General features: G+C 41.5%; 2 protein-coding genes across 4 annotated transcripts in view; one reads left to right on the top strand and one right to left on the bottom strand.

The window, feature by feature from the left end:
- Nucleotides 1-487: 487 nt before the first annotated feature.
- uts2b (urotensin 2, beta) lies at nt 488-3,177 on the bottom strand. The gene is made up of 4 exons (XM_072666343.1): nt 3,069-3,177; nt 2,850-2,960; nt 1,702-1,745; nt 488-598 (listed from the first exon to the last, which is right to left on the bottom strand). The coding sequence occupies exons 1-4, from the start codon at nt 3,175-3,177 to the stop codon at nt 488-490; spliced, it is 375 nt and encodes a 124-aa protein (XP_072522444.1).
- A 4,300-nt stretch (nt 3,178-7,477) lies between these two features.
- Nucleotides 7,478-15,185, top strand: part of ccdc50b (coiled-coil domain containing 50b) — a 29,336-nt gene continuing 21,628 nt past the window's right edge. The window contains exons 1-2 of one of the 3 annotated variants that reach the window (XM_072665727.1): nt 7,478-7,743; nt 8,155-8,246. In XM_072665727.1, coding sequence (XP_072521828.1) covers nt 8,180-8,246 — 67 coding nt within the window. In that variant the 5' untranslated portion in view covers nt 7,478-7,743; nt 8,155-8,179. The remainder of the gene's footprint in view (nt 7,744-8,154; nt 8,247-15,185) is intronic. The other 2 variants (XM_072665726.1, XM_072665728.1) reach the window with 2 other exon arrangements.

Genomic DNA, 15,185 nt, shown 5'->3' with positions numbered 1-15,185 from the left:
TAAGCAGTGATGAGGAAAGTGTCATAGCCATTATTTGTTTTGGTAAATATCAGCTTTCAGAGTTTACTGAGTACATGGTCAAATATTGAAACATTGGTCAATCTGTGTGTGTGTGTGTGTGTGTGTGTGTGTGTGTGTGTGTATATATATGTTCTGCATCTACTGAAAATGTGGATTGGTGGATTGAAATAGGATATTCAAAAACCTTAAGGTTAAAAATACCAGGCAGACCATTTTAAACATAGAACTTTATTAATGTTCAGCAAATATTTAGACATACAGTATTTACTTATTGAAACCTGTCGACATACGTGTGGAAAAGAAATCTATTAACATCTGGATCTGGTTCATTCCATAAGTCTAGCTATACACATTCTCTGTAAGTCATTTTTGCATCCCTCGTTTTCGCAAGGCGCTTGAGAGCAAAACAAGTGTACAGCGGTCCGTGTGTGTGTGTGTGTGTGTGGGTGTGTGTTAATTTCCTTTTTCAGACACAGTACTTCCAGAAGCAGTCTGTGTTGCTTCCTCTCTTCTGATACTGCTTCCTGCCACCCAGGAAATGGCTCAGAGGGTTCAACAAGGGTTTCTCCAGCAGGACCTGCATGAAAGGTTCATTAAAGAGGAGTTCCATTTCCATTTTATCCCCAAATGTCTGCATAATTCAATGAGGATGTGAACAAAGTCATGTGGTTCAGAGTGGTTTCATGTGAAACGCTCTTTTCTACAGAAATTTACAGATTTAGACTTGTTCACAGTGCTGAACAGTTTAGTGCCTCTAAAAGCTCCCTTACAAAAAGATTATTATTACACCAAATGATGAGGACAAGATTTTGGCCTAAAGTATACATTTATATGTCCGAATGTTTGCGGACACCCTAATTCTAATGAATGCATTCATTCCGTATTGTCAATAGAATAAGACTCCCTGGAGCAGATAAACATAAACCTGATGGCAGGGGTGGGCTATAGAGGAGTATAAAGCTCCTCAGCATTGAGCTGTGGAGCAGTGGAACTGTCTTCTCTGGAATGATGGTCAGTGCTCCATCCTGTACTTGTGGGGATGAGGTGAGGCAGTAATCATCCATCAACCTGACCTCACTAATGATCTTGTTGCTGAATACAATCAAATCTTCATAGCAGTGCTATGAAGTAGAAAAGGACTGTAGAGATAGTTGCTCCAACAAAAGCAGGATACACTGTTTATTACCCTCGATTTCAGAAGAAATAAGAAATGAGCAGGTGTCCAAATAGTTTTGTCTATGTAGTGTATAGTATTTTGCATAGCATAATAATACTAAAAAGAACATACATTTTGGAGAGTAAATGAAATGGTTGTATTCAAATTATAGAGCCACTGTAGCCCCTGATCACTGCATCACCGTCACTGCACTGAAATCTGAGTTGTTCGGTTTCTCCAAAGTGAACCGTTTCACATGAAACCTCTCTAAATAGCTTCTCAAATTTAATCACAAACATAATTGTTTTAAATTCCTCTTTAATAGGAAGAACCCCTTCCTCCATTTACTGCGGAACCAGCACTCTACTCTTCAGGGAAGGCTTGACATTAGATTGATGTTGATGAATTGCAGTAAGGATCTGATTGTAGGATTGTAGAGAGGCCTCACAGGTTAAAAAAAATGTAATAATTATGAAGGACTCTAACCACCCAATTGTGTTCTGATGACTCATGTTTTGACTTACCTCTTTCACTGCTTGACTGGGGACAAAGCTAGCTGTTCTGAGACCTGTTAGAAAAAGAAGAACCATTGGAGTAGAGGCCTCCAGCCTTCAGACGTTTTCTGACTAGTAATAATTGTGAACCCCTTTTTTTTTATTAATTTACAAAAGAAATTTTCAACCAGTCTGAGGAATAATTTTACCAAAGAACCATTTAAGCATCCAACTGGTTCTATAACCATTGCCTATACTAAATAACCCTTTTTGAGAGTGTATATTTCTATTGCTCTGTACATATCTATGGCTCCAGATCAGATTTATATTATTGAACTCATTGATTCCAAACTTTTGAACAGCAGTGTGCATTAAATCAGCTCCACCTCCCATATAGGAGGAGTTCTCTGTAGTTCTATAATTCCAGACTGTATCCATCTGTTTCTCTGCAGACTCTGTTAGCCTCCTTTCACCCTGTTCCTCAATGGTCAGGACCCCACAGAGCAGGTATTTCTTAGGTGGGGGGTCATTCTCAGCACTGCAGTGACACTGACTGACATGGTGGTGGTGTGTTAGTAGTGTGTGTTGCGCTGGTACGAGTGGATCAGACACAGCAGTGGTGCTGCTAGAGTTTTTAAACCCCTCAGCCTGTGGACAGCATCCTGTGGCCGCTGATGAAGGACTAGAGGATGGCCAACACAAACTGTGCAGCAACAGAAAAGCTTCTGTCTCTGACTTTACCTTCATCTACAAGGTGGACCAACTAGGTAGGTCTAATCGAGTGGACAGTTAGTGGACACAGTGTTTAGTTGTAGTGTCTGAGGCACTTGTACCAGCACAACGCACACTAGCACACTAGTGCTGAGAATGACCCACAACCCAAATACTACCTGCTCTGTGGGGTCCTGAGCACTGGAGAACAGGGTGAAAGGAGGCGGACGGAGTCTGCAGAGAAACAGATGGATACAGTCTGGAATTGTAGAACTACACTGTGCTCCTATGTGGTCAGTGGAGCTGCTAGAATGGACAGTAAGTGTAGAAACAAGGAGGTGCTGGTTCAATGGACTGCATTCACATGCTGACTGTGAAGCAACAGGTATGCAGGCTTAGCAGGAATATACAGAACACATAAACATGATCATAAGTCTAGTCCTAATGCACACATAGCAACAGCTCACCTTCTCTGTTGAGATCTCCTGTAAGGAGGGCGGGATAGGCCTGGGACAGATGTGCCTGGTCAGAATAGGACAGTTCCTCTGGGCTGACGAGCTGGTCCTCTTCTACCAGCACTACAAACAAGAGTCCAGAGTCATTACAGACATATGATTGACTATTCCTATTGTATTACAGTGTGTGTGTGTGTGTGTGTGTGTGTGTGTGTATGCTGCAAAACTCACCAGGCCCCGTGTAGGACATGATGTCGGCCGAGTGTGTGATGGGGTGCCCTAGAAGAGGCTCCAGCACTGTGAGGAGCAGAGCGCAGGACAGCAACAGTTTACACAGCATCGCTTCAGCTGGAGATGCACAGTCTACTGGTCAACCAGGAGCCCTCGGCTAGATGTGCCCCTCTGTTTCTACGCTGGCTTTATATACCCCACTCCGTATGAGGTGTCAAAGCACCTGTCCAGCCCTAACATCACCTCTCTCTCTCTCTCTCTCTGCACTCATTCACTGTCCTGCTCACTTGTCTGGCTCTTTCAGCCAACGCTGCTGTTGCTTGTAAATCCAGGCCTGCGGCAGCAGATCGCATGAATGAATGGATCAATAAAACCAGGGTGTCAGGCAGGGGCCCGTGCCTTTTTACCACTCTGCTGGGTAATTCAGCCACATTCATAAATCGGACGAGCGCAGGTGTGAGAGCGCAGTTTGCATCAGGGAGTTTGTTGGGCAGACGGCCCGGCGAACTGCCTACTTAATTAATTTCCTTAAGAGGCTCAGGCGATTTATGCCTCAGAGCCCTGGTGCTTCTATTTTAGGACCTGTGAGGAAGAGGAAGTTTAATGTTTGTGATGACGTTTGCTGCGGACGTCCTTTGGCCTTTAATAATGTTATTAAAAGCTATTGTGCTGGTTATCGAATAATCTTTGATCACTGTGTTACGTGGCAACCATAGCCTACTGTTAATGAGCTACATTGCTTGGAGCAAGTGTTGGGTTAAAGAATGAGGTCAGGAGTTTCAGTAATGGGGATGTTTTGGGTTTTCATTATGAAAGCCTGTGAAATTTTGACTGTTTTTTTCCAAATTTGTCAAAAATGTCTGACATTGCTTAAGAGTAATGAGGGGAGAGAGCGGCATCTACCCACCCGGTGACAGCATGGCAAAGTGTGCTCTCTCTGACTCCAACATAAGAGTCCCATCCCACCTGTTAAGCATGGCAGTATCATGGTTTCATAGTTCAGGGCTGCTTTACTGCCTCGGGTCCAGAATGGCTTGCCTTTGTTTATGAACTTTTTTGCAGTGAGTGTTCAATCAGTACAGTACAGTACAGAGAACCTCATCACTATTATCAACAGATTTACTGCAGTACAGAGAACCTCATCACTATTATCAACAGATTTACTGCAGTACAGAGAACCTTGTCACTATTATCAATAGATTTACTGCAGTACAGAGAACCTCGTCACTATTATCAACAGATTTACTGCAGTACAGAGAACCTCATCACTATTATCAACAGATTTACTGCAGTACAGAGAACCTCATCACTATTATCAACAGATTTACTGCAGTACAGAGAACCTTGTCACTATTATCAATAGATTTACTGCAGTACAGAGAACCTCGTCACTATTATCAACAGATTTACTGCAGTACAGAGAACCTCATCACTATTATCAACAGATTTACTGCAGTACAGAGAACCTCATCACTATTATCAACAGATTTACTGCAGTACAGAGAACCTCGTCACTATTATCAACAAATTTACTGCAGTACAGAGAACCTCGTCACTATTATCAACAGATTTACTGCAGTACAGAGAACCTCATCACTATTATCAACAGATTTACTGCAGTACAGAGAACCTCATCACTATTATCAACAGATTTACTGCAGCACAGAGAACCTCGTCACTATTATCAACAGATTTACTGCAGTACAGAGAACCTCATCACTATTATCAACAGATTTACTGCAGTACAGAGAACCTCATCACTATTATCAACAGATTTACTGCAGCACAGAGAACCTCATCACTATTATCAACAGATTTACTGCAGTACAGAGAACCTCATCACTATTATCAACAGATTTACTGCAGTACAGAGAACCTCATCACTATTATCAACAGATTTACTGCAGTACAGAGAACCTCATCACTATTATCAACAGATTTACTGCAGCACAGAGAACCTCGTCACTATTATCAGTAGATTTACTGCAGTACAGAGAACCTCATCACTATTATCAACAGATTTACTGCAGTACAGAGAACCTCGTCACTATTATCAACAGATAACAGGAGGGGTTAAACATCATCTGGACTATACACTGCTTACAGGCCTAGATGGAACTTGTGTGAGTTTAGGATGCGCTGTAACGATGGGGCTCAGTAAATCTAGAGAAATTTCTGCATGCAGTGTTTTAAGCTACATGGTTAAATGGTTTCACAGTCAACCCGTGTTGTTTTTGACTGAATTATGCTTATGAATTATGTTTGTATGATTTTGATCATGGAAATTCATGAAATGACCTCTCAGCCTTTCAGTAAATGCTGGTTGGATGATGGTCTGAGTTATTAGACTACATGCAGAGATATGCTGAAAATAATGGTTTTACATTCTAATTAAACCTTCATTTAAGGTCTTTACGTTAACTGTTCTGTGTATAATATTTCATTTAGGTTTCTTTTTGGGGATTTGTGATTTGAATATTCTGTTGAAATATTAAAGACACCACCCCTTTAAGTTCTAGTGAACCTAAACTGGCTGCTTTGGTCATGTTCTATTCAGAAGACAGAAGACCATGAGGCCTGAACCCCAGGATGAACGCAGCCATGACTGAGATTGAGATTGAGATTGATAAATCCCACCTGCCCTGCGTCTACGATGGTGGGTCTCTTACCCTCACATTTTTCACAGCTGTCATTTCAGTCCCATCACGCTTAAGTCTGTCAGACTGTCCCACAGTTCTCTTAAACCTTCACTTTTGTATTGTGGGTTATCTGTGTGTGTGAGGGCTTTTTCTGGTAGAAATAAGCAGAGCTGAATAATCAGTGCAGCAGCTCGCTCACAGTGGACGTGTCGTTTTAAATATAGCGGATGACCTCAACCCAATGTTCCAGTGATTCACTACCTTCAGTCCTGCAGACAAGTGCTAGCAGCTACTTTAACAGTCACTGACACGCAGTAAACACAGATTTATGCTCGGCAGCAGCAGTTATTGAATAGACTGTCTTATAAAGAGGGGGTGCTCTAGAGCTCCGCCGTTCATTTAGCAGAAATGAACCATAGGGGTTGTGTGCACCTACTGACCAGAGCTTCTTAGGAATTACAGCAGAAGTTTGTGGCAGAAAAATCAAAAGAAAAGATTTTTGCATTTTTATTTCTGGAGTGAAATTTATTTTATTGTAGCCTTTTCCACCGGTTTGTAATCAATTAATGTTTTTATCACTGACTGAAATATGTAAATGAGCTGCTTGTCTCTGATTGGCTGCTTTTCTCTATCGGTAACAGCCCCTATAACCTCAGTGTGAATGTCTGTGCAGTGTGTGAGTTAATGTAGGACAAATAGCTGTGACATTAGTAACACACACACACACACATAGGCTGTGAGATAAACTGCACTTTTTAAGGCTCAGTGTTTAGCTTAAGTACCTTTATTAACATTTTACTAAACTACTTCACACATCCCAGCTTAGAAAGCCCACAACCGGGTATTAAACCCACAACCATGTGATCAATGACCCAGTGCTATAATTGTGCTATTGTATATAGTGTTATATACAACAATATGGACCCTTTAATGTCAATTTGAATGCATTTCTTTAAATGGTTAGCAATACGATTATTATATTGCTTTACAAAATTTACAAACATCTATTCTGAATGCCCCTAAATCATTATCATCATTATATGCTATTATTTGTAGGATTATTATATAAACTAATGATATTATTTATTTTCTTATTAGTTCCACATTTTTTAATTAATTAGCTGCTATCTGTTATTTAGTTAATCATGTTATTATTATATTGATTGTTATCAATATGTTATCAATATTATTGTATTGATAGTTAATCATGTTATTATATTGATTACCCATAATACATAATGTATATAAAAATATTGTAAAATATTATGTGTTCATTTATATAATAATTAATTTATCCATGTATTGTTATATTAATAAACTAGAATACTGTACTGATGAATAACCTATTTGTATAAAATGTATTAATAATGGAATATATCTACCAGATATAATAATAATAATAATTATTATTATTATTATTATTATTACTACTATATATTTGTCGATGTGTCTTCTTTCCATTAATTATAATATGTTGTCACTGTTTCCGAATAATGAATAAAAAATATATATGTTTATATAAAAACATGATTTAAAATATAACCAACTGTATTGCTGAGCGAGTGTTTCTGGTTCTTATACAGTAATAATACTGATAATAATAATAATAATAATAATAATAATAATAATAATAATACTGAAGTAAGAGTAGCTGTATTTTTCTAAACTCGTATTTTCAGCCACTGTAATTCTCATACTGGCCGGCAGGGGGCGCGCAGAGCGCTGTTTACACCGTACTGCAGAAAGCAGAGCAGCAACTTCTCTCACTTTGTCTTTGTGGCACAGTTTCACCTCAACCTCGCTTCCCAGGCTCTTCACTCGGCGTGTAGATGCTGGTCAGTCTGCTGTCAGTTCGAGGTCGGGTTGAACGGGTGTTGTGGTTTGTGGGGGGGTTTGTGGGTCGGGCTGTGGACGCTCTGCTCGGTGCCGGTGTGGTGGTGATGAGCGACGAGTAAAGCAGCAAAACAAAGCTCAGCTGCAGAAGACTGACACCGAGCATCCCGAGGAAAGCAGCACGTCCGTCCCACTGTTCTGAGGTAAAACCAGAAAACTGTCTTTTTCTCTGTGAACTATCGCTGTTCTGACCGTGCCCTGTGATCCACTGACCACAGGTAGTCTTTTGATTTTTTTTTTTATTACATATTATAACTGTTCTAATAGATGAAGTATTAAATTCACATTCAATTGTAAAGAGCCTAAACTGGCTGCTTTGGTCATGTTACATTCAGACAGTCTGGAGATGGAGGTGTTTGTAATGGTGAAGAGGGATTGGAGGAGATTAGAAAACCCCAGCAGACTGTTAGCAGGAGAGAGAGCAGGAGAGAGAGCAGGAGAGAGAGCAGGAGAAGCACGGTGGCCTGCAGCCAGTAAACCCAGCAGCCAGCAGATATGTCTCTTTTTATTCATGATGAATGTCTTTCAAACGCTGCCTGATGCTTCTCTCGCAGAGGACCATGAAGCTTTGACCCCAGGATGAACGCAGCCATGACTGAGATTGAGATTGAGATTGATAAATCCCACCTGCCCCGCGTCTACGATGGTGGGTCTCTTAGTTCACCTCACATTTTCCACAGCTGTCATTTCAGTCCCGTCACGTTCATGTCTTTCACACTGTCACTCAGTTCTCTCATCATATTTGATCTGACCACCCACATATTACAGCACTGTGATTAATACGCTGTAAACTACAGCCTTATTTACTGTCCACTGATACGTATTTGCAAAAGTTTGTGCACCCCTGGTCAAAATAACTGTTAGTGTGAATAGTTAAAGAAAACGATGGCCTGACGTTCAAAAGCAGTACAACTGAAGATGAAACTGCTTTATTATTATTATTATTATATTTATTTATTTATTTTAAAGTTCGGGACAATCAGTACTCAGTAACACCGTCTCTGGCGGGTATCACAGTTAGTCAAAGCTCTTTGTAGCAGCTATGAGGCTTTCGGTTCTTATTTGAGGGATTTGCACCCATTCATCCCTCAAAAGGCTTCAAGTTCTGTGAGATATCTGGGCCTGCTTTGCTGCACTGCTCTTTTGAGGCATGTCCACAGATTTTCAAAGACTGAGAAACAAATGTAAACAAAACCTGAGGAAACCTGAGTTAAACCAAACCTGAGGAAACCTGAGTTAAACCAAACCTGAGGAAACCTGAGTTAAACAAAACCTGAGGTAAACAAAACCAGAGGAAACCGGAGATAAACAAAACCAGAGGAAACCTGAGTTAAACAAAACCTGAGGAAACCTGAGATAAACAAAACCTGAGATAAACAAAACCTGATGGAACCTGAGTTAAACAAAACCTGAGGAAACCTGAGATAAACAAAACCTGAGATAAACAAAACCTGAGGAAACCTGAGTTAAACCAAACCTGAGGAAACCTGAGTTAAACAAAACCTGAGGTAAACAAAACCAGAGGAAACCTGAGATAAACAAAACCTGAGGAAACCTGAGTTAAACAAAACCTGAGGAAACCTGAGATAAACAAAACCTGAGATAAACAAAACCTGAGATAAACAAAACCTGAGTTAAACAAAACCTGAGGAAACCTGAGATAAACAAAACCTGAGGAAACCTGAGATAAACAAAACCTGAGATAAACAAAACCTGAGGAAACATGAGGTAAACAAAACTTGAGTTAAACAAAACCTGAGGAAACCTGAGATAAACAAAACCTGAGGAAACCTGAGTTAAACAAAACCTGAGGAAACCTGAGTTAAACAAAACCAGAGGAAACCTGAGATAAACAAAACCTAAGGAAACCTGAGTTAAACAAAACCTGAGGAAACCTGAGTTAAACAAAACCTGAGATAAACAAAACCTGAGGAAACATGAGGTAAACAAAACCTGAGGAAACCTGAGTTAAACAAAACCTGAGGAAACCTGAGTTAAACAAAACCTGAGATAAACAAAACCTGAGGAAACATGAGGTAAACAAAACCTGAGGAAACCTGAGATAAACAAAACATGAGATAAACAAAACCTGAGGAAACATGAGGTAAACAAAACCTGAGGAAACCTGAGATAAACAAAACCTGAGATAAACAAAACCTGAGGAAACATGAGGTAAACAAAACCTGAGGAAACCTGAGATAAACAAAACCTGAGGAAACCTGAGATAAACAAAACATGAGATAAACAAAACCTGAGGAAACATGAGGTAAACAAAACCTGAGGAAACCTGAGATAAACAAAACCTGAGGAAACATGAGGTAAACAAAACCTGAGGAAACCTGAGATAAACAAAACCTGAGGAAACATGAGGTAAACAAAACCTGAGGAAACATGAGGTAAACAAAACCTGAGATAAACAAAACCTGAGGAAACATGAGGTAAACAAAACCTGAGGAAACCTGAGATAAACAAAACATGAGATAAACAAAACCTGAGGAAACATGAGGTAAACAAAACCTGAGGAAACCTGAGATAAACAAAACCTGAGATAAACAAAACCTGAGGAAACATGAGGTAAACAAAACCTGAGGAAACCTGAGATAAACAAAACCTGAGGAAACCTGAGATAAACAAAACATGAGATAAACAAAACCTGAGGAAACATGAGGTAAACAAAACCTGAGGAAACCTGAGATAAACAAAACCTGAGGAAACATGAGGTAAACAAAACCTGAGGAAACCTGAGATAAACAAAACCTGAGGAAACATGAGGTAAACAAAACCTGAGGAAACATGAGGTAAACAAAACCTGAGTTAAACAAAACCTGAGGAAACCTGAGATAAACAAAACCAGAGGTATTCTGTTGTGGACTTAGAGGTGTGTCTCAATCCTGCAGTATGTGCCGTCATCTTCAGACTTTTTTTTTTTTTTTTTTTTTTACAGTTGGTGGAATGTTTGCTTTCAGTATTTGCGAGTATTTAATCAAGCCCATTCTACTCTCTTACCAGTGAAGTGTTCCATGTGCCACTGGCTGCAACACAAGCCCAGAACCATTATCCAGCCTCTCTGTGCTGAACAGTTGGAGGGGTGTTCTTTTCTTTCCCCTTTAATATACAATTTACCTCGATATGAGAGTGATAAACTGAGGCGTGGGACCAAATACTGCCTAATTACTCAGAACAGCTGCTCTCTTGTATCAGCTGCTGGTGTAAGAAAATGAACAACATCATGCCAAATGTGATTTACCAGACACAAACCTTTATATGAATATGGAGAAGGAAACACATGGAGCAACACAGGCAGGTGGTTGTTGTACATGTGCAACAGGGCAAGTGGAGCACAGTAGGTACCTTCACCTTTAATAGAGGGTGCTGAAGTTAGCATCTTTAGCTTTTCACTGGAGAATCAAGGCTAATGTAGCTAGTAGTACACAACATGGACAAAAGTGTAGGGACACTTGCTAATTCACTGTGACTTCTGAAATCATGGGCATTAAGACATGAGTTTCTCCTGCTTTTGCGGGAGGAACTGTTTCTACTGTCCAGAGAAGAAGGCTTTCTACTAGATTTAGGAGCATTGCTGTGAGGACTTGATTGCATTCAGCAAAAGAGCGTTAGTGAGGTCGGGAGGTTGGATAATCATACACCCCACCTTATCCCCATCTCCCCAGCTCTTCCCAAAAAAAAAAGATTATGCATCGAGCATAATGGGTTTTATACCTCTCTAGCCCACGCCTGGCGTTAGGCACGGTGCCAATAGGTTCATGTTTATCTGCTCCAGAGAGTCCTATTCTATTATCAGTACGCCTCTACAGGGCGTAGACAAGCCGTGTGTGTGTGTATGCAACTTAGTAGCAGAATGCATTCGTTAGAAGGGGTGTCCACAAACATTTGGACATTTAGTGGTGCAAGCTGAATTTTGTCCATACTTTTGTCCATTCTTATATATAATATTCTTTTTGATGGTACTTAACTAATCAACACCACTTGTGGCAGCTGCCTGAAGATTCTGGCCTACAATGCTAACCGATAATGTGAGGTAAAACTTTCCTTTCGTCAGCTGCATTAGCCTCGTAGCTCCAGGGCAGGACTAAAAAAGCCCGGTCAGACACCCAACATGTCTTGGCTGATGGACTGAGTTGGTAATAAGGGGGAAATTGTGTACATTTGGCCAGACATTTTTGGCCAGTCTGTCGGTTCTATTTCAGCTGGGTCGCTTCGGTTCCGGAAGAGAGTTAGTGATCTGGGCCGTGTAATGAAATATTAGCCAGTAGATAAGACCCGTGCGTCTGAATGCCATTGTGAGATACGCCGATAAGTCATTGAAAGACCTTGGTATTGTTCGTCATGTCTGGCGTGATGTAGGCCATTGAAGGCTGTTATTGCTGGCAATGGAGATGGACATGAGACTGCGTGGTGCTGATAAGGCTTCAGGAATGACAACGCTGTTCCGCACTTTTTTCCTAATGACTCGCTGAAGAGATTGCCAGTGTTCCTGCCTGTCAAGTGGAATTAGGAGCAGATTCCTTCTCCATTTTGGTAGCAGAGGTCAGCGGTGTGACCATGTGTGCTGCAGTGCAGATAAGGTTTCAAGGTCAGGTTAGAGTTGATGAAACCAGAGTGCATAGTGCTGTGTGTGTGTGTGTGTGTGTGTGTGTGTGTGTGTGTGTGTGTGTGTGTGTAGAACTTGATACTATGAATGTACTGGCCCATTTTTGGTATGTGTGTGTAGAAACCCCCACCCATCTCCCCCAACCCAAGTGAGCCAGGCCAGATATTTATAAAGGCTCCTGTACTGTACCGGCTCACAGTGCCAAATATAGACAGCACTAGAGAAGCAGGGAACAGACAGACAGAAACGGGAACAGAAAGACTTGCTAGTCCAATAACATGGGCCTCAGTCTCTCTCTCTCTCTCTCTCTCTCTCTCTCTCTCTCTCTCTCTCTCTCTCTCTCTCTCTCTCTGTTTTCTTCCTCCCTCTCTCTCCCACTCCATTAGGCCTCATATTCCTGGCTCCAGACACCACCATGTGTATGTCCGGAGGCTGTAGTTCAGTTGAGTGGGTCAAATGGCTTAGTCGTGCAACCTTTCTCTCTCTAATACCCCAAAGCAGTCTCGCCTACTGTCCCGCCCCTGCACCCCCTGCCCCCCACGTCTGCCTCTCCCTTTAGCTCAGAGCATCTTCCTGTCCTCTGCAACCAAGCCAGCCGCAGACACAACAGCTTTGCAGTTTTTGTGAAAATGTGGGTCATATTGAACAAACATGACTGATGCTTTGGAAGAATTACCGTAGAAACATCCTGAGCGCTCGAGAAGCAAAATTCTGGATGGATAAAGTGCAATTGCAAATAAAGCAATTAAAGTTCAGCCAGAAATGGAATTTACAGTTTGCTGTTTGGTTGTATTCGGTGACCCCACCTGAAAGAACAGATGAAATTACCCCACATATATGCACTATATGGACAAAAAGTATTGGGACGCCTGCAGGTTTATCCTGCATTTGTTGGTGTAATTGTCTCTACTGTCCAGGGAAGAAGGCTTCCTACAATATTGTGAAGCATTCCTGTGAGGATTTGATTGCATTCAGTGACAAGAGCGTTAGTGAGATCAGGACCTCAGCTCATCTCAAAGGTATTGGATGGAGCACCACCATTCCAGTGAACACAGCTCAGTGCTGGGGTACTTTATTCCCCTTTAGCCCACACTTGGCATTATGCATGGTGCCAATAGGTTCATATGTATGTTCATCTGCTCCAGAGAGTGATATTCTAGTACTGGACATCTCTGTACACATAGATCAGCTTGTAGTCTCCAACCATGCTCCTAGTAGAGCTGCAGGATTACACTCCTGCCCAAATCTATTTTTCAAGCCGTGGTGGTGTAGTCATGATTGTGCCAGCCATCTATGAAATGAGCTACTGTCCACAGAGCCACTGTGTAAACTTTTCCGTCTGAGCTCATGTAGCACAAGCTTGGAAAGAGCAGGGTGGAGCGCAGTGTATTTTCTTCCGTCTCACTTTGCTTGTGCTGCTTTAGGATCCTGTTTGGTCTCCTATGCTTCTAATCTGTGTTTTGACTCTACAGACTGGACACTCTCTGACCTTCTACAAGTATTGTAGTTAAATAGAACTGTTAAAGGACAGTGCTTTGAATGGTGAGTTGAAGCTGTTAACAGAGTGTTCCTCTTCATCTACATCTAAACAAGGCACGAGACAGGGAGGCCAATCAGAACAGAGGTCATATACGTAGATCAGTTACACATACATCAGCCATAATATCAAAATCACATGCCTGGATTGTGTAGGTCACCCTCATGCCACCAAAACAGCCCTGACCTGTTGAAACCTCTGGAGGTGTTCTGTGGTATCTGGCACCAAGACTAACATTTGCAGCAGATACTTTAAGTCCTGTAAGTTGTGAGGTGGGACCTCCATCAATTGCTTCAGTGAGCTCTGGGCACCCTGTTGTAGGTTAATCAGTTGTCCTCATTTAAAGCACTTTTGATAGACACCAACGACTGTAGAAAACATGGAGGCTGTGATTCTGTTCCATTCTGTTCTATAGAAACGAAGCCACCATCTTCTGAAATTTGCAACCAGAGTCTGTGCAGTAGAGACCAGAGGCGGAGCAAGACTCGCCTACTCATTTGGTAGACCCACCCCCTTCTCCCTGACCAAGCGAGTCTCATACCGCCTCCATCGTTCACTGGTACCCAGTTTGTCCAGTAAGTGGAAAACTTCAACTACAAAAGTGCAGCTCATGTAAGCTCCACTACAACTCAGCTACTCCATGTAATGAACTGAATGGGCGTCATGCAGACAACCCGTCTCTTCCAGTCAAGGCTGTCAGTCACTTCATTCCTAAGTGTAGCCCCGCCTTCTTACAATACAGCAGAATGAAAACTGATTTTCAATGGGAAAAAATGAGCCAGTATTGGCAAAGGAAAGCTATCTGGTAGAAGTGGACACTGGAAATGGAAAGACAGTTTAAAAGAAAAAATGAGATGGAAAATGAGCTGTTTGGTCATTGAAATATATGAGGGTGGGCGAAGCTACACATCATACTGCAACCAGCCAGCTGAGGCAGTAGAGCTGTGGTGGCTTCAGTTTTGAGAGACATTGTGCCGTACATGTTCTCTACAGTCATTAGTAGGTACTGACCAACGCATACCATGACAACCCCACAAGCCTTTTAACACCGTCATCACCTTCAAGGACTGACTGTTCACTTGCTGCCTGATGTGTAGATCCCACTGAATTCCCCTGAATGCATTAAAAAACAAGAAGACGTTCAGTTTTGCATGATACTGGTTCTTTAAGCGCTAGAACAGTGTGTTTGTGTGTGTGTGTGTGTGGTTGGGGGAGTGTATTCAGTATATTCAGAACTTGTTCAGTGTATCTGTTAAGTGTGTGCATTCCTCAGCATTCATCATTGTTTGGCTCCCACATTTAATTGGACCCCTGGTAGGTAAGGAATTCCACTGCATCTAAAACACACACACATACAGTAGTGTGTAGAAGTTTTAGTCTCCTTTGAAAATGAGAAAAGCTGCTTATCTGGTCAGTAAGAGTTTATTAGCTCAGTA

Source organism: Salminus brasiliensis, chromosome 21 (genome assembly GCF_030463535.1).
Source record: "Salminus brasiliensis chromosome 21, fSalBra1.hap2, whole genome shotgun sequence".
In the NCBI taxonomy this organism is placed as follows: Eukaryota; Metazoa; Chordata; class Actinopteri; order Characiformes; family Bryconidae; genus Salminus; species Salminus brasiliensis.
Note: the sequence above shows the minus strand (reverse complement) of the source record. Positions and strands in the feature narration are given on the sequence as shown.